Raw genomic sequence first — 19282 nt, forward strand, 5'->3', positions numbered from 1 at the left:
CCAACTATTTGCCAATTTGCCACCCTGGCACCAGATGGCCCAGAAGTGCTCTCCAGGCCTCAGGCAGCGGCTCTTGGATCTCAAGGCACCGACGGCCAGGGGAGGAGGGCAGCCACCGGGGGCTTAGAGATCCCAAGGTCAAGGTCCACACCTGAGACAACAGAGAAGTGGACACAAAACCTTGAGAGTGAGGCAGCGTCTTCCTCGGCCAGGGAACGGCCCGGCCTGTCTAGCAGACAGGGAAGCGGAGACAGCATTCCCACCGGGGCGAGGACCAGGACTGCTGGGACCCTGGGGATGCCCAGCCCTGAGTCCAGACATGGGAGCAGATGCCTCAGGCCAGGGAGCTGCAAAGGCAGGCCTCAAAGGAGGGCCTCTGGGGTGCTGCCAGGGCCCATGGAACAAGCCCAGAGTCTGGGCCCTGATCCAGTCCCTGCCTCCAGGTTCCTCCACGCACAATGCTCTACCTTTCTGAGCCTCAGTTTCCCCATTTGGAAAGGAAACGGACCAGCCCAGAAAAGCAGCTGTCTTCCAGCCCTAAAAAGAGGGACGTCCACAGAGGTCCTGTCCGCCTCCCAGATGGCAGAGATAAGGCAACTGCTCGCAGCTCCTGGCGAACACCAGGCTGGGGGCCGCAGGAGCGACAGAGGCAGAGGACAGGCCTCGCCGGCCCCATCCCACCAGGAAGCTGTGGCTCTCTCCAGCAAGACTGCTGCGGTCTGAGTTCATTAGTGGGAAACCCAAGCTCCTCTAGGGAGGCGCTCAGATGGCCCGTCAAAGAGACAGAACGGCGAGAGACCTTTGCCTACAGTCTACAGTCAGGCCCAGCCGGGCCGAGGGCAGAATCTAAGGCCATGTAACTAAAGTGACAGCTGGTTTCTGGGCTCCGACCTTCAAAAGCCTAACGGGCAAGTGTAGAGTCTGCCCACCTGCAAACACAAGGACATTCACAACCGAATGCAGGAGGAGGACCAGGTCACGTGAAACCCCACATCCATAATCCCCTACCAACTCATGTCATACTGACTGTCACCCAGGTTCACGCCGAGGGTGAGTCAGAAGCCTACAGAGGCTGCAGAACGCTCCCAGCCGTGTGGCTGGTAAGCAGCAGAGCCCATCGAGACTCACAGCATCTGGAACCTGCTCCTTATTAGTTGCTCTTCCCACCCCAGAGCTCCTCCCTCATGGAGCAAGAAAGTGGGGGTGCTCCCTGACTCGGGAAGCCCAAGTGGGGCACCTGACCATCACACCCACCTGGGCGTCCCTCTGCACCAGCGTCATGTCCACGTTGGTGCTCTCATCCCGGTTTCCCTGAAAGGAAGCAGGCGGTATGGTCAAGGCTGCTGCCTGAGTTGCGGGGCCTCCTCCGTCCCCCTGCCTTTTCCTCAGAGCTCAGGGATCCACCCCTCTCTGCTCTGAGCCCCAGCTCTGCCGTGGTAGAGGTACCTGAGACAGAGAGATGAGGAGCCGCTGAAAGTGCCCTGATGTGTCACTTCGGATAGCCTCCTCCAGGGTCTTTTTGAATTCTGAAAGGGAGACAAGGGGAAGGCCCACCCTGCAGCCAGTCAGCAGCAGACACAGGCAGGAGAAGGGCCTGGAGCCCCAGGTGCGATGAGACAGGTGCTCCATACGCCCTCCAGGGACACAGGAGCTGTGACCTCCAGGCCGACCTGGCCTCTGTCAGGCTCGGCGGAGCCACACCCCTCACCCCTCCCTTACCGTAGTCACCTGCCTCGTGTGTCAACAGCAGGCAGGGCTGGGTCAGGGATCAAAGCCCTGAGTGTTGGGGGTGGCAGGAGATGAGGTGATAAGAAGGCCTGGAAGGTCTATGAGGCCGTGGGAGAGGGTGTGGCCAAGGCCAAAAAAGCACAGGAGTCTGGAGGGCTGAGGCTGGGCGCCAGCCTCACCTGTTTTGTAGGCTCTGCTTAACTCCCGGATGTGCTCGTTGCTGCGGGAGGCGAAGATCTCGATCAAGCAGGCTTCGTCAGTGCCGGCCCCCTAAGGTGGCAGAGAACACAAACCGCGGCTCCTCACCGGCACCCTGGGAAGAGCGCGGGTGCCCTGTGCCCCGGCAGGAACCCGGCCATAGAGGCTGCCAACCCACGTACGCGTCCCCCGCGGGACGGCAGCCGCTCCCCGGGCCCCGGGCAGCCAGGCTCCCCTCCAGCGCCCCAGGCCCGGGCCGGTCCCAGATAGTGGCAGTAATGTGGTGACCAACAGAGGTCACACGAAGGACCAGGCCCATTCCCCCACCGGGGAACTGAGCATCAGAGAGGTGTAGCGACTTGTCCGAGGCCACACAGTAAACCCGGATCTGTTTTATTACAAGTTCAGCTCATGAATGAGACAAGACAACTGAAAAACAGGTATGAAGCCAGAGTAGCAGTGTGGATGCGTGAGAGTCGTGGACTGGACTGCGGAGTGTCTGAAGACACCCAGGGGCAGCGCCAGCGAGGCTGAGAGAGGGCCACGTGGTAGAGGATGCGGGCAGCACCCGGCGGCTAGGCTGGCTTGAACCCAGGCACCGGCCTTCACGTCTCTGTGCCGCTACCACCAGCCCCTGGAAAGCTCTGAGGACTAAGGGTGATGCGCATGAAGCACTCAGAACAGTGCGGTCCTCTAAGAAGCACAGCACGGGGTGGCTACTGTCACGATGACCACAACTGTTAGGGTCCTCGGGGCACCAAGAGCTTCTGTTCGCCGCCTTGCTCAGTGCTCACCACACAAGGAGTGTCCACATTCCCATACGGACGCCCAGTGACAGAGGACCCCAGACCTGTGCTGTTTCTGTTTCCTAAGCCATCCCCTCGTGAAGCCGGCGGGGGGCGGGTGGGGGTCAGGGGGCCACTCCCTGGGTGCCGTCCCAGCTGCCCCCTGCCCCTCCCGGGAGGAGGGCATGTCTGAGGGTTTCTGTAGGAAAAGTCACTGTGCCTATCAGGCCTCTGAAAAATGACGGATTCCTTCTGGAGCACCTGTTCGATTCAGAGGGGTTTCCCCCTTCTGTGGGGGCTGCCCCCCTCCCATCCGCAGGACACCTGCTGTGGGGCCTGGGAGCCACGGGACTGTATGGAAGGTACAGGATCCTCCCCTTGGTCACAAGTGACTGGACTGAGGACAGTCAGAGTCTGTTTCTATTTGGAATCTGGACTGAGGGACAGGTCTTCTCCATGGCTGATTTTCTGGAGAAGTAAACGGACGGGGGTCCACAGGGATCCTCTGCCCCCAGAGGGCAGAACGAAGTGGGCACTCGGGAAGGAGCAGAGACGAGAGCAATCCTGCCTGTGCCCGGCCCTCCTCAAGCCGGACAGCTCTCCTTTCTCCTCAAAGCCAATTCTGCACCTTGGTTTTCCTGAAAGCCCTCCAGAGTGTTTCTGTTGTGTGCTAATACAGAGTCCTAGAAGAAGGAGGATCATACCACCCGCGGCCCCGTACCCCTCTTCCCGTCACCATGTCACCACCAGCCTCCTCTACCATGCAGCTGCCATGCTTTTAGGACAGGTTCAGATGCCTGCTGATGAAAAAGGACACCTGTTTTGCCTCTTCCAACCTGGGAGGGTCCAGGGACCACACTTACAACAGCAGCTAATGAACAGGTTAAGCCCCACCGTGCAGTCCAGGCCTTTCTCTGGCCTGTCCGTCCACGTGAGCAAACGAACACACGCATCAACACAAACGTGCACGCACCTTGATGGCATCCTTTATCTCATAAACATCGAAGAGGACGGGGGTCTTCATTAGAGCCAAGATTGTCTTCTCAAAGTTTCCTGACAGTTCAGATTTCAGATCTTTGATCAAATCCTGATCGAATATTCAAACAGACAGACTTATTTGAGAATCTATAGGAGGTAGATTCTCACCTAACTGGGACAATATCCCAGATCTGAGGACCAGCAGCAGCACCGGCATCAGCCAGGGGCTGGCAGGAAAAGCCAAATCTCAACCAGCCCAGACACGCAGCAGAGCTGGCCTGCGATCGGCTCAGCTTCCAGGGGGCCTGTGGGGCACCCAAACTGGAGAAGCACTGGCTTGGGACACCAGTCTGTTCAACTCACCCAGTGTTTACCTAAGGTTCACAAGTCCAGAGGTTCAAAATACATCCCCTTGCATTTATGCGCAACTGAGAGACTTTTCCTTCAAAGCTCCTCTACCAGCGACACCTCCTAAGGTGGTCGTGGAGAGGGCAGGGATTAGCAGCCTGGGTCCCGTGGAGGAAAAACCAGCCGGGTGGGAGTGAGCATCTTTTGTGCTAGGGGATGCTGTCGGCCAGGAGGCCACTGCTGGGTGGGCGGCAGGAAATGCCCTCATGGGCCTTAATGTGAAGCCAGGAGACCTGGGCTCACTGGCACCAAAGAAAAGCAGGGGTGAGTGGGGCTGTGCTAGAGGATGTGCCTCAGTTCCCTTTCCGCCCCTACTCACCTTGCCATAAGCAGTCTTGAAGGACAGGAGGATCTGCTGCCGCTGCTTGTTGGAGCGGCTCCCCAGGCAGTCGATGATGGCCTGCTCGTCGGTCCCTGGGGGAAGAAGCGGTGGATGAGGCAGGGCTGGGGGCGTGGGGATGCACTGTGCTGGCAGCTTCCCTGGCCCGGGCCCTCCCATTCTCCTGGGCATCTCACCTGCCCGCCCACATCTATATCCTCTTCCACCACCACCACCAGGACCTGGGTCCCTCCTCCCAGAAACCCTGCACGGAGCCGCCGTGGAACTGCCTGGCGGTCCGGGGAGCACTTAGGACCTGAGCCACCAGGGGTCCCTCACCAAAGCCCTTCATAGCTTTCCGCAGGACCTCAGCATCTCGCAAGGGGTCAAAGCCAGGAGCATCTGTGATGGTGCCTCGGTTTCCAAACTGCTCGGACAAACAGACTCAGGTGAGATGTCGTTTCCCCCAAGTGCAAGACTTCCCCACCCCAGGCTCTGAATGTGACCTTTTTACTACACGCTAGGGTACCTGAAGGAGACAGCAATGAACAATTGAGCGGGCCCACTGTGACCATGACAGGTCCTCATGTTCTGGTGCTGAGGCAGAAGCCTGGCTCGTGGCTAGAAGCATCTCTGAGTCCTAATGCTAAAAATCTGCCCTATGTCCAGGTCCTCCAGGACCGGGCCTGGGTTCCTGATGGGGGGCGGGGGGGCCCTGGGAGCCTCACGGCCCTAGCACGTGTGAGCACATATTAGGGCCGTCCTAGCAGGGTCTGGGTAGTCCATGGAGCACCTCTGAGCAAATGAGAAATAGGTGCTCCCTCCAGAAATGCAGGTGTCCGGCCTTTACCACGGTTCACACCACCTGACTACTCCCGGACTCACACTGCTTTTCCTGGCACTGGCAGCTGCACTCCCCAGCAAATAAGGGATCCGGTCTAAGTGGTCTCCTGGTGGATTAGCTTCTGGGACTACTGGTGTTCACAGAGTTGAGGAGAGAAGCTCAGAGAAGGGCTGAGGGGGAAGGCAGAGGAAAGATGGAGACCAGGGCAGGGGTAGGGGAGAGTGGGGGCAGGGAGGAGAGGGACCCTCGGGCTAATTATAGTAGTTGAGCACATACCACTAGCCCTGTGCTTGGCTGGCTTGGCCATGTAACCATGACAATGAATTCTAGGCACTGCAAACACGAAATGCTCTCCAAAATGAGCCAAGAGCGGCCCCGAAGGAACTGCCAACAATCTTCCCTAGCCAAGGGAGGTTTCCAGAACCCTCCAAGACCAGCCTGAGAGGCACCTGTGGGAATGAAGTCTAAGCCCCATTGGGCACAAGGCCTGAGGCCAGGGGGCCAAGGCAGTTCTACAAAGCACAGGGCCCAGGAGGTAAATGACACGGGAGGAATGACGAGTACCCTGAAACGTTCAGATCCAATGTGCACATGGAACATCTAAACAAACTGCGAGAAACAAGGCAGCTCCCTAAGGTCCCTAAGAACACAAAGCAGGGGCGGGGAACCTGAGAGAAAGCAACTCTGTTACAACAGGAAGTGACAGAGGGAGGACGGAGCCTTTCTCCGTCCGTCCGCTGTACCCTCCCTGGCCTTGCTGGCAGAGGACACGGAGCCACGAATCTCAGGCCTTTGGGACACGAAGGGCAGCGCAGGGCGGGCACTCACCCGGGCTGGAGGCACAGCAGGGGTGACGGTCCCGGACCCCAGGTATCCTGGGTAGCTTGGCACTGGCTGCTGCTGCTGCCCAGGAGGTGGCATCGGCGGCTGCCCAGGGTAGGTCATTGGCGGCTGTCCGGGGTAGGGCCCTGGGGGCTGCTGTCCAGGGGGCGGCATGGGCTGGCCTGGCACAGGGGCCCCTGGGTATGGCGGGTATGAAGGCATCCCAGAGGGCGGGTTCCCTCCAGGGGGCGGATACATTCCATACGGAGGAACAGGCTGCTGGGCGGAAGGGGGCTGCCCAAAACCCCCAGGGGGCATGGGAGGGTAACCCCCCCCGGGGGCCCCAGGGTACAGGTTTGGCACATTGGCTCCTCCGAATGTCCCGGACATGTTGGATGCCTGAAAGTGCACAAAGCAAGCCTAAGATGAACGGCCCCTGAGGAACATGGCCACACCCTGTCCATCTGTCCTTCCCTGACCCGAGCCCTACAGCACAGAGTCCGAGCATCCCTGGCTTCTCAGCGAGGCCCAACCTCATCACTCAACCCAAAACTACTGTCCCCTGTCCCCTCTACCTGCACTCCTGGCCTTTATATCCACCCTCAGGGACCCATATTTGTCCTATTGCCACAGTTTTACTAATGGCAACTGTCTGCTTCCCAGGAGAGAAGAAATTCAGGGCTGAGATTTTGGTTTGTTGTGTGCACATATGCCCGGTGCCTAGAGCAAGCTGGGCACAAATGAGGCTGCGGACTGGCTGCACAGCTGACAGAGAGCAAGCATTTGTTCTTAGGTGATAAAATATATTATTTTACAAGCCAATTAACAAATAGAAGTAGCATGTCTGCCTACGCTCCCAGGCACCCGCTCCCAGGCCCGAGCAGATAGTCATCCACACACACACACACACACACACACACACACACAAATACGCACATGCACACGCACTGGCACACAACACGCGCACACACAGACCCTCACCTCTCTCCTCACCCTATGCTGAGCTCATATCAAAGGTGCGTAATACATAATCTATGAAGGCACCACCCCCATCCTATTCAGAGCTGAAAGGAAACCCAATGTGCGCCCCTTTTACAGAGGATGGTGGGCAGAGCCCTGACGAGACCCCTCAGCAGCCCGATACTCGGTGCCCGCAGGTACACACACGGAGACGCCTCTGAAGCCACCGAGGCCAGCAGCCTTCGTCCCTCCGGCCATGCAGGAGTGACCCCCAGGGGCAGCCCCACCAGGGGCGCTGGACTCACCATTCCCGAGAGGTAGTCCTGGTTGAACTGCCCTGCGTAGTTGGCCATGTTATCCAGCCCGATGGGGGGCATGCTGGGCGGGGGGTAGCCAGCACCTCCCCAGGCACCGCCACCTGAAAGCAACACCAAGCCCTTCAGCGCCATGCCAGCACTCCCCGCAGGGAAAGGCACAGCATCAAGCTCTCGGGTGCTCAGGAGGGGAGGCCAAGCAGGGCCTCGCGGACACCACTACAGACCCCATGGAAAATACTCAGGCAAGAAACTCGAACCCAATCCTGCTGCCAAAGGAAGAGAAGAGCAGGAACCTTCCTCTCCTTCCAGAGAGGAAGGTGGGGTTCAGCAAACACTCGCATGTATTACCTCTATGGGATAAAGGAGGTAGACAGTCCAAGGACAGAACTGCCTTGCTGGGCTCACCATCATGGAACGGGAATACAGACATAAAAACAGGTGTCATTTGGGGACAGCGTGCTGACCCAGGGCAGCGGTGAGCTCAGACCACCTAGAGAACCCACAGTGAGGCAAAGCGTGGCAGGTTAGGGTGGGTGTCCTGCTGACCTGGTTGTTTGCAATCACAGTCTATGAAGGGCAGGGAGACGAGGACGACAGGGTGGAGGGAGATGGGGCTGGGTCACGCACACTGACACACATCCCTACAAGGGGGGCAGCTGGGGAACAGCAGTAAAAAGCCCCAGTTCTGAACCCAGAGGGACCCGGTGTGTGCCCTGCGGCGAGGCACTCAGCCCCTCTAGTTCAGTGTCCTCAGCTGCCACGAGGGGTAATAATTAGTTTGCCTCAAACTGGGTGAGGACAAAGGCCTACCACCTGTGCGGGGCTCCCATGGTGCAGTGGGCACTGGGATAAGTGGCGAGGCAGCTAGCATCGCTGTGTGGGCCGTTGGCCTGTTAGATGCCTTTCTGACCAGGGTAGTGAAAGACCCTGAGGATGGAATCACCAGCCTGCTTGCTCTCTGCTGCCTGGTGTGGTGGCGGTGCCAGGACACACCGCAGGTCCCTACTGGGTAGAGGAGCAACCGCGAGGTCAACACTGACAGACCTGGGCCTGGCCTTGTTCAGAGGGCAATGATGGTGGCCGAGCCACCTCCCTGCTCCAGACCTGTTCTCTACCTGTTGAATGGCAAGGTGGGCATCAATGACCTGCAGGGTCATGGGTGCTCAGACTCAAGGACCTTTGCTCTGGGAAATGAATGTGCCCACAGGTCTCGTGGAGTGAGGGGAGCATGGCTCAGGCAACCTCAGGATGACCAGCCTGGAATGATCCTCTCGTCTCCCCCACTACCATGGGGACCCAGTCTCATTTCAGGAACCTAGGAGGGGCCAAGGCCAGAGAAGCTGATTTCTAAGCATGAAGCGATGTGCTGTAGGTGGGGCCGGGATCTGATGGCCTGACTGTGGGTGCAGCCCCAGTGCTATCAGCCCACAGCTTCTGGCAGATGCAGCAGGAACATCTGACCTTTGGCGACTGCCTCCACTTCCTCCTGTGGCTGGGGGGAACCCTGCTGCTGCAAAACCATGCAGCTCAAGCTCAGGGTAGGAAAAGTAATGGAAGGGCAGTCGTCACCTAACAGTGCTTTGGACGACAGTGCCAAGGGCTTTACTTGGCTATCTTAGCATCTGGGGCAACCCAGTGACGGAGAGATACCTGAAACCATTTGCAAAGAAGAAAACAGAGTCCCAGAGCAAAGAAGGCATTGCCTGCTGCTATCAGCTAAGAAAGCAAGAAACTGGGTCCTGGACTTGCCTTGGCTTCAAATCCAGGCCTTTCCTGGCCCCTGGGTCCAGGATTTTCTCCAGCTCCTCCCCATGTACCCCTCGGGGTAGAGAGAGGACTGGAAAGCACTGTTACTCTCTCCCTGTCTGCTCCTGGACATTGAGCAGAGAGGACGTTCCCTCCCCGGCCCACCCCAGCCCCTCTCACCTGGTGCAGCTGGGGGGTAGCCTCCTGCGGGTGGGGGATAGCCTGGGTAGCTCATGGTCCAATCTGAAAGGGAAGAGGAAAACATGCTCAGCCTCTGCCAGGAGCTCCTACCAGCCACAAGCCAGGCCCCTGCAGGGGGACAGGCTGCATCAAGCCTGACCAGGACCAACCCAAGTGACCGTCCATTTGCTAGGCCCCCAGCTAGAGACAGCAAACAGGGGCAGGCCCGTGCCCATGTCCATGTGCACCACACACCCGTAGTTGTGTTTCTCTGCAGACCCCCATCCCTCCACGCTTCACTCTCCCTCTGCTGACACAGGATTCCATGCACGTGGAGCTCAGAGGCGAGCATGCACTGCCTCATTCTCAGGGGCCCAGATCTATTTGTCTTTATTTTCCAGTGTCTTTGTCTCCATCCAGCCAGAGCCCTGTCTATAGACCCCAAGCTATCCACAGTGGCCTCCGACCATAGTGGATCTGCCCCCGAGCTACATTTTTCATTCTCCAACCTCTGGCTCATCAGACATGGGAATGTGGCAGGAGATCACCAGTCCTAAAGACAAGGGACCTCAGGAGTGCTCATGTGATCCAGGATGGGGAATGAGGGCAAGTGAGGTGGCTGGAGCTCGGAAAGGGTAAGTGACTTGCAGATCAGGAGTAGGAAAGGAGAAAGGCCTGGAATCCAGGGCTCTTGCCTGTTGGTTCAGGGTGGGATAGCTGCTCTCACAAAGTCCTTCTGTCTACAGATCCCTCTGCCATGCCCCACGCCAGTTAAACTGCCTGGAGGGACCCAGACCTGCTGCGACCCGAGCCACTCAGACTGTCAAGCAACCTACTTCCTTTTGCTCATCAGTGGCTGCTGCAGTCTGCAGAGGCGTCCAGTGACAGGTGAGGATGTCAGGAGACCCGCAGGCCCCCTTAAACCATTACACCTGCTGACCCCAGGTGACCTGTTCCCTGTGGAGCATCAGGCCCCAACCTAGTTTTCAAGGTGCAATGTGTGCATCAGAACTGCCATAAGGGCCTGTTAAACACACGGCTGGGCTCCACTGAGGTTTGAGTCCACAGAACCAGAAGCTGCATTTCTAACTCATTTCCAGGTGATGCTGCTGGTGCAGGAACCCCACTTTGAGAACTACTGCTCTCGATGCCACCATTCACCTGTAAGATTTGAGTTGCCCTTCACAGCTACAGTGGGGGTCTGCGCCTGCTGTTTGCAAGGAGGCTGAAGGGCTTCCTTAAGGTGCCACACTGGTCCCCACAGGGCCCACTGAATGAGGGCGTGGGGTTCTATTTGGGCCAGTGCATCCAGAGGTGACTGTAGGTAAAGCAGCAGAAGCCAGATGATGGCCTAGGGACTTGGAGAGAACTAGAACTGGCTACCTACGGCGCGGGCCAAAGCCCTGTTCCCTTACATGCTGTGGTGAGGGGGTTGGGAGCTCCTGTGGTCTTGCCCTCGGTCTGATTCCTCTCCCTGTAGCTGGCCGAGCCTTCAGCACAAAACCCCCTCCCAGACCCTGCCCTCAGCCTGACCCTCCTGTTAGAATCCTCAGACCCTGCTGATGAGGAGTGCTGGATATCTGAATGATGCGTGGGCCAGGAACCTTCTGACGGAAGAGCCCCGCGTGAGGTCAGCAAGAGCTGCAGTCGTGTCCCTGACACCCTTCCTCTGGAGACCACCATTAAGCAGAAACTCTGGCTACCAAAGACCCCTCCCCACTCTTCTGGTCTCTTCCCAGAAGAATGAGGCCAAAAGGCCCCATCCACCAGAAGGGGGGGAAAAACACAAAACACCAAAACTAATCTCAGGGTCCCCAGGTGGCTCAGCTGGTTGTGTCTGCCTTTGGCTCAGGTCATGATCCCTGGATTCTGGGATCGAGCTCCACATCAGGCTCCCTGCTCAGTGCAGAGCCTGCTTCTCCCCCTCCCTGCTGCTCCCCCTGTTTGTGGGATAGTGAAAAAGATAAATAAAATCTTTAAAAAATAAAACCAAACAAATCTCAGCCACAGATTTAAATATAAGAAGCAGCCCCGAACTCCAAAGACATAAAATTAAAGTTCTGCACAATAAGAAACAAAAAAAAAAAAAAAAAAAGAGAAATGACAAATTTAAGAAAAATGTTTTGCAATTAAAAAAAAAAAAAAACAAAACCTAAGCCCCCATGACCAGTAGAGAAACAAATGATGCAAACAGGGAATTATAGGAAAGGAACCGAAGGTTTTACCCACACTAAGATGCTAAGAGATTTGTCAATTACAAACACAGAGATGTCAAAATGTGAAATAACAAGCTCTGAACCAGAAACTCACCTTCTGGAAATTTATTTCCCAGGCACACTGAGACCTGTGTAAAGTGACGGGGACATGGATTTTACTGGGACGTTCTGTTATAACAAACCCCTAACTATCTGTCCAACTGCAGCAGGCTGATGAAGTGGATCCAAGCAGATCCATACAGTAAATGCTCTGTAGCTATTTCTATAATTAGCCAATTCTATATACGGGGATGTGAAATCAAGGTGTACACTGTGTGTTTACTAAGCTAACATTTAAAAAAAAAAGAAAATGTAGACAAACTCAGTGGTGTACACACACACACACACACACACACACACACACACCCCATCCCTGGAACGATAAACAAGAAACCTGGTGACACTGGTTGCCTTTGGAAGGGAAAACTGGGGTTAGACATGAAGCTTACTGTTTATATTTGCATTTTTTTGGCCACATGCATGTACTGCCTATTAAAAAAACAACTTTAAAAAAGGCCCAATTCAGGCGGGGATTTCTGAGCTCAGCTGAGGCCATGGTTGTTCTTCCAAGATCTGAATAACTCACATAGGGTCTATTCAGCCCCGGGCAGCCCAGCTCCGAGCCTGGGGTTAGCAGTACTACATAAACATACAGGGGACCCAACCCAGAGGGTCCACTTGTCTCCCCGCCCAGGGCAGGCGCCCAGGGCAGCCTCGGGCTGCTCCCAGGGTGATGGCACCCTTCCCAGGAGGGCTTCACAGACTTCCCAGCAAGAGTTAAAAGCTGTCCTTCGGCAGTGAGGGCAGTGAGCCAGGTCTAATCCCATCCAAGCAGCAGGCCTTCATCTCTGGGTCTCCCCCCACCCCCCAAGACACCACCTCCAGTCTGGCCCTCCTGAGAGCGGCCTCATTTCCCCACCTCCCGTCTGCAATACACTCCCTTCTGGGTCTCGGAGCTCTCCTCAGAACCCAAGGCCCCAGCTGTGGTCCCTGAAGAGCACGGGGCAGGGCCAGACAACCCCCCACCCCCGCCGCCCCGCCCCGGGTTGGGACACAGAGTGTTCGGGACAAGGAGCCCTGGTGCACATCCTGTTAAACTCCTCCCGCACATTCTATCTGCTGCTCGGCCCGCTGAGGTGTCCGACGCCCCAGCACCCAACATCGTAGTGCTCAGCTTTGCTTGGTAAGCGTGACATTTGCTTTCTTCCAGGTCACTGGTAGGAAAAGGGCCAAGGACAACACTCCTGAATAGTCCCTGCCGACCACGCCCCAGCCCACGACAGCAGGTGCAGCCATTCTCTCCACGGCACCACCACGTGCGTTTCCCACGCACTTCTCCATGGTTTAAAGAGGGGCCGCCTCCCATGAGGACTCTAACATACGGCCCAGGCCTGCGAGCTCTCCAGTTGGTTCAGCTGCCGAAGGATTCCCCAAGAGCAGAGCCAAGGCAGCCGGAGGGCCTAGGGCACCTCGGGGCGCCCATCCCTGCCCCTTGGGAGGCTGCTTGGATTCAGCTCTCCCACCCACAATGTCTGCGTGCTTTCTCCTTTCTGGACATGAAGAAATCTGCTCATGAGCCAGTCATGGGTAACCGCTGCCTCCACTTTTGCTCAATAGAGGTCCCCACCCGGGCCTGCCGTACTTGGTGATGGTGTTCCTGGCACCCGGGGGCCACCATGTCCCCGCTCAGAGGTGAGCTCAAGCAGGGATTTTTATTTTTTATTTATTCATGAGAGACAGAGAGAGGCAGAGACACAGGCAGAGGGAGAAGCAGGCTCCCTGCAGGGGGCCGGACGTGGGACTCGATCCCGGGTCTCCAGGATCCCACACTGGGCTGAAGGCAGCACTAAACCGCTGAGCCCCCCGGGGCTGCCCTCAAGCAGGGCTTCTAGGGGCTCCTCACCTTCCTCTCCCTGCGCCCACCTGCCCAGCACTCACTCCCCACCACAGAGAACACAGGGAGTTACAACCGAGCAGACTGGCTTCCTCTTTGGCATCCACAAGTACCACACCTTCTGTTATGTCTGTCCTTTAGCAAAGAAGAAAGGTACCGGGCAGGGACGCTTCACATTGCTGATGCCATCTGGCAGGCCTGGCACACTGCCCGTTCTGCGGCGGCTCTGGTCAGGACGGTGACATGGGGGCTCCCCGGAGAGATTTATTCTACATGGTAGGCAGGTGGCTTCTGTAGGGATCGCTCCAGTTCTTAGAGACCAGCCACTGGGGACCTTCCAGCCTCCAGTCCTGCCACTTTGGGGCCTGTATGGTGTGGCCACCACCCTTGCTTCCTCCCTGGGGCCATCCACCTGCTGCTAAGCACTCGATTTCATCCAGCTGTGGCCCTCTCGGGCTTCTCAAACTTCGGTCTGCAAAGTAATCACCTGTTGGACTTGTTACACCTCAGATCGCTGGGTCCCTTCCCACATGCTTGGAATTGGGAGGTTTGGGCTAGGCGCTCAAATCGGCGTTTTGCACACACTTCCTGGTGGTGCTGATGCTGCCTGACTACGGACCACACTGCTTCATCTTGCCTGAGAAGCATCTGGACAGCTCGCTGAAAACACCTATGCACTGGCCCCAGTCATGCTGGCCCCTTCAACCTGGGATGGGCCCACGACTCTGAAATCTAAACAAGGACCCATCCCCACCCCCAGCGATTCTGTGCTCTGCACTCCAGGAAACACTCCTTCCTTTCAGGTACTGGGACACCTGCCGGTGTTTACCATCCAGCCTTGACTCCCAGTAGTCAGCTCTGAGGGCAAGCGAGCACAAGACCCGGGCATCCCAGGATTCCATCAGAGCCAAGCCTCGGGGTGCCGAGTGAAGGTATACGGTGGGTACACAGGGGACCTGCCAAGGGCTGTAAGAGGGCCTGTTTCCTAAAGCTGTGTGTACACACGCAAGTATACCGTTAACTTTCAAGGGCTCCACAGGGCAGCAGCCAGAGTCCTCAAACACAGGAATCTAGAAATGATGTGTTGGCAGAAGGGCAGAGTCATCCAGAACAAGAAGAACCTCACTTCTCCCACTCACTCACCTCCCTCCCCCGTAACGGAGAGCTTTGTCATTTCCCCACTTCAACAAGGGGAGATGGACACGGGGGCCTCTGGGAGTCCAGCCTGACTTCCATGGAAAGGAAAGGAGGGGCGGGTGGCAGCATGCCATGCCCGGCCCGAGGATCCAGAAGCCTTTTCCCCAGAAGGCCGGTGAGGGACATGGATGGGGACAGGGCTTGCAGCAGGGTGGCGCTGAGCAGAGGCCGAGGCCTGGAAGCATCATCCCTGAGGCCTCCCGCCCCTGTGTGCCTAGCAGCACACCGAGCAGGCCTGGACTAAGTGGAGGCTGTTGTGGGAGGACCCCCGCACTGCCCTTCCCCAGCCTGGGGGCTGGAGCACTCATTTGTATATTCATCTTTTAATATTAAATCCTCAATCTGTCTTTATACAAGAATTTAAATATAGAGCTTTAAAAAGTCATGCGGCTCAGATGATTCTCTGCTGATATATTTTTAAAAACAGAGAAGACGAGCCACCAACTGGGAGAAAAAGTCTACAAAAGACACATCTGATAAAAGAACTGTTCTCCTAAATAGAGAAAAGAAATCTTCAACACTCAATGGTAAGAAAACAACCTGATTAGAAAAATGGGCAAAAGACCCAGACATTTCACCAAAGAAGACCCACAGATGGCATCTGGGCACATGCCAAGATGCTCCCCATCGGACATCATTCAGCAATTGCAAATTAAACAATGAAGTACCACCACATACTTATCAGAACGCCCAGAGTCCTGAACAGTGAAGACACCGAGTGCTGGTGAGGATGGGAGCGATAGAACTCTCGCTCACCGCGCGTGCGAATGCAAAACCTCCCGATCCTTTGGAGACAGTCAGGTGGTTTCTTATAAAAGTAAACACAGGGCAGCTCGGGTGGCTCAGTGGTTTAGCGCCTGCCTTTGGCTCAGGGCATGATCCTGGGGTCCTGGGATGGAGTCCCACATCGGGCTCCCTGCTTCTCCCTCTGCCTGTGTCTGTGCCTCTCTCTCTCTCTCTGTGTCTCTCATGAATAAGTAAATAAAATCTTAAAAAAGTAAACACATTCTCAGCACCTGACCCAGCAGTGCTTGGTATTCAACCCAGTGAGCTGAAAACTTGTCCACGCAAAAACCTGCACACACATGTTCACAGCACCTTTATTCATAATCTACATTTGAAGGCAACCAAGACGCCTTAAGTAGGTGAATGGACAAATACCCATGAAACATTAGTCAATGTTAGAAGATGTGTGCCATCAACCCAAGACACGCGGGGCGCTGAAGTGCAAATGAGAAAAGGCTACACTACGTGTAGCGTGATTCCAACTCTCAACAGTCTGGAAAAGGTAGAACTAATCCTTGGTAAAAAGATCAGTGGTTTCCAAGAATTACAGAGCAGGGAGGGTGAACAGGCAAAGTACAGAGGATGTTTTTTTTTAGACCAGTGGAACTCTTCTGTATGATATTAAAGTGGCGGGTTCGTTCGTCAAAACCCACGAACATACGACACCAGAAGTGAACCCTGAAATAAACTATGGACTCTGGATGTGACCACGTAGGTTCATCAATTGCAACAAATGTCCCCCCCCCACCCCCCGCCGACGGGTGCTGATCATGGATATTGATGGTGTTGATAGTGATGTACTTTCCACTCCATTTTGCTGTGACCCTAAAACTGCTTTAAAAATAAATTACATTTAAAAATAACAATTAAAAAAACAGAATAAAGGAATAAAATAAAAAGATTAGAACACACTGGAGGGAAATTCAAACACAACCAGAAAGGCACAAAGAGAAAACCAAAGGTCTGACCCTCTATCGCAAGGTTTCCACTGAGCAGTTTCTAATGTGTTACTCAAGACCCCCTCCAAAGCACCCATGTAAATGCACGTGCATGTGTGTGTGTGCGGTGTATGTTCATGTGTTCATACAACTGCTTTAAAGCAAGAGATCCGCTTATCTGCAGACTCTCCTCGCTGCAGTACAAGGCCAGGTTTGGGCAGACTCAGGTGTAATTAGCGGCACACATTCCTACCTGACATTCCTCCTGGCACTGTTAGGGGAGATGAAGAGTTAGCTGGCCTCAGCCAGTCTGGGCAGCCTCTGGCCTCCATACACCGCCCTGGGAGTGGTGGGCATTCCTCCCCAGGTCACTGCGCAGGACAAGAGGAGGCAATGATCCAGACACGGCGCGAATGAGGCCCAAAGCAAGACAGAAACATCCACTTAAAATAATCCACTTCCTTGGGGCACCTGGGTGGCTGAGTCAGTTAAACATCCAACTCTTGATTTCAGCTCAGGTCGTGATCTCAGGGTCATGAGATTGGGCCCTGTGTCAGGCTCTGTGCTAGGCACAGTCTTAAAATTCTCTCTCCCTCTCCCTCTGCTCCTCCTTCACCATGTACGTGTGCGCTCTCTCAGAAAAAAAAAGTAATCCACTTCCAAGAATCTCCTACGGAAAAGGATCCCAACCAATGACCTGGAGCCAGGTCCAGATCTCCCCAGACCCTGCTCTCCCAAGGGTGTGAAGGGGGAATGGAAGGGCTTCCCCTCTCAGGGCTCATCCTTCCTTTTGCATTTTAGGACTCCTAAAGGGGACACCTCTTTAGGTTTTTACCCCAATCCCAGGTTTACAGACTCACAAATGTTCGCATTGGAAGGGACCTTGAAGACTGTCTAATTTCCAACCCCCCCCCCTTAGTTCATTCTGCAGCTAAAATACACCAGGGACCCTGTTTACTGAAGCCAGAAACACACCTGGGGAGATGACCCATGGTAGAAGCCTGCCTGCCACCTGCTTGGTCCTAACAGGGCCATGCTGCACAACCCGCGCCCAGCTGGCTAGTTTGGGGGTCCAGCCAGTCCCACCACAGGTGGCCTACCTTAAGACCCCTCTCCCCAGGGCAGAATTGAGGGCAGTAAATATGCTTTGAAGCGGGGTTTGCCAAGGCCATTCGTCCTGGCAGGATAATCCAGAGATTCTCGGGTGTCTAGGCTCACACCTCTTCCCTCTCCCCACACCTACGGGCAGGGGGCAGGAGGGAAGCCAGGCACAGCCAGAGCTCCACCACATACAGTCCCTAGAGCTGGCTCAGCAACACCCTGGACCCCACTCCCAGCTCAGCCGTGGCAAGCACAAACAGCCTGATGTATGTACAGATACAGCTCAGTGCTTCCTCAACGGTGTTCTCAGATGCCAGCTTAGCATCTTGCAAGTTGAGAATTTAGACAGAAAAAATGTAAAAGGAGAGAGAGATCAATTGTCCAAAAACTTTAGAAAAATGCTGCCCACTACATCCCCTCCCCAAAGTGCCAATTCACAATAGCATGGTAAAGGCTCTGAGAAGTCCTGTAACAAAGGAGTCTGCTTCAGCAGCCTGGGTGGCTCAGCGGTTTGGCACCGCCTTCAGCCCAGGGCGTGATCCTGGAGACCTGGGATCAAGTCCCACGTCGGGCTCCCCGCATGGAGCTTGCTTCTCCCTCTGCCTGTGTCTCTGCCTCTCTCTCTGTGTCTCTCATGAATAAATAAATAAAATCTTTAAACAAAGGAGCCTGCTTAACGTTATCCCCAAATTTCCCAAACTTATTAGGCAATCATAATAATAGTTAACATTTATTGAACCCTTTAATACGTGCCAGGCACTTTGTTAAGTGCTTTACATGGAATTCAATTTTACAACTCTATAAAACAAACACTAAGATTATGATCCCCTGTTAGAGATAAGGAAACTGAGGGGTGGAGAGATTAGGGGACTTGCCCAAGGTTACGGGCAGTAAATGACTGAGCCAGGATTCACACCCCGGCAGCCAGGCTCCAAAGCCCAGGACTTTCACCCCCATCTTATACTACACTTCCTCGTGGAGCCCACTGGCCGCAAAAACAAGCATCTCAAAAACTGAAAAACACCCCTGACGGAATAGCCTGGGATCAGGAACCGAGTCATCAGGCCTCACTGCGACCCCAGGTACTCCATCAAAGGCAGGTGAGGGTGGTGAGAAGCCCACGAACTCTGAAGCTAGTGCACAGGCTCAAATCCCCGTGCTGCTCTCCACCAGGTGTGACCCCGGAGCAGGTCACCTAACCTTTCCCAGCCTCAGCTTTCCGCATGTGTGAAATGGGCACAGTAACAGTTCAATACCAAGTATGTTCTCCTAATATTGCTTAACCCATCCTTGTATCAGGCTCTCCAGTATAAAACAGCAGAGGGCCGCAAGCCATGAGAACTGTCAGGATGAGAAACATAGGGGCAGTGGGGGTGGGGGCAGAGATGTGAGGGGTGCACCCCGCCTCCAGGGCCTTGTCCCACACCGGAGCAGCAGGCCCAGGAGGGGCTGTGCTCCCATCGCCCGGGGAGGACACGCCAACAGGGGTCGCATGGAGTTGCCTGCCTGGAGCCCTGGGGCCTGGTGTGGGGAGGCAGCCCCGAAGGCCTGGGACAAGGGACGAGGGACGTGGGGGAGGACGCCCACACCAGAACCCCGCCGGCAGCGGGAACCCTGTCCTCCCCTCCCGGCCGCCTTTCTAGCCGCGGTCCCTGAGCTGAGCAGGGGGGAGCAGGCACCCCAGACCCCACGCCGAGCCCCCCCGAGGAGCCGCGCTTAGTCGGATGCCGGCCCGGGACCTCCGGGCAATGGGAAATGAGGGGGACCCGTCCGTGGCACCAAGGCCCAGCTCACAGCCAAGCCCATGCCACCGGGCGGCGGGCCGT

General features: G+C 55.8%; 1 protein-coding gene across 2 annotated transcripts in view; it reads right to left on the reverse strand.

The window, feature by feature from the left end:
- The window catches only part of ANXA11 (annexin A11), a 39792-nt gene that overhangs the window by 7224 nt on the left and 13286 nt on the right, over positions 1–19282 (reverse strand). The window contains exons 2-11 of one of the 2 annotated variants that reach the window (XM_041749172.1): positions 11596–11629; positions 9286–9348; positions 7348–7460; positions 6089–6481; positions 4756–4843; positions 4417–4511; positions 3685–3798; positions 1908–1998; positions 1447–1526; positions 1255–1311 (exon numbers count right to left, since the gene is read on the reverse strand). In XM_041749172.1, the coding sequence (XP_041605106.1) occupies positions 1255–1311; positions 1447–1526; positions 1908–1998; positions 3685–3798; positions 4417–4511; positions 4756–4843; positions 6089–6481; positions 7348–7460; positions 9286–9340 (1086 nt within the window). In that variant the 5' untranslated portion in view covers positions 9341–9348; positions 11596–11629. The remainder of the gene's footprint in view (positions 1–1254; positions 1312–1446; positions 1527–1907; positions 1999–3684; positions 3799–4416; positions 4512–4755; positions 4844–6088; positions 6482–7347; positions 7461–9285; positions 9349–11595; positions 11630–19282) is intronic. The other variant, XM_041749173.1, reaches the window with a different exon arrangement.

The sequence above is a fragment of the Vulpes lagopus genome, chromosome 3, assembly GCF_018345385.1.
Source record: "Vulpes lagopus strain Blue_001 chromosome 3, ASM1834538v1, whole genome shotgun sequence".
Taxonomy (NCBI): domain Eukaryota; kingdom Metazoa; phylum Chordata; class Mammalia; order Carnivora; family Canidae; genus Vulpes; species Vulpes lagopus.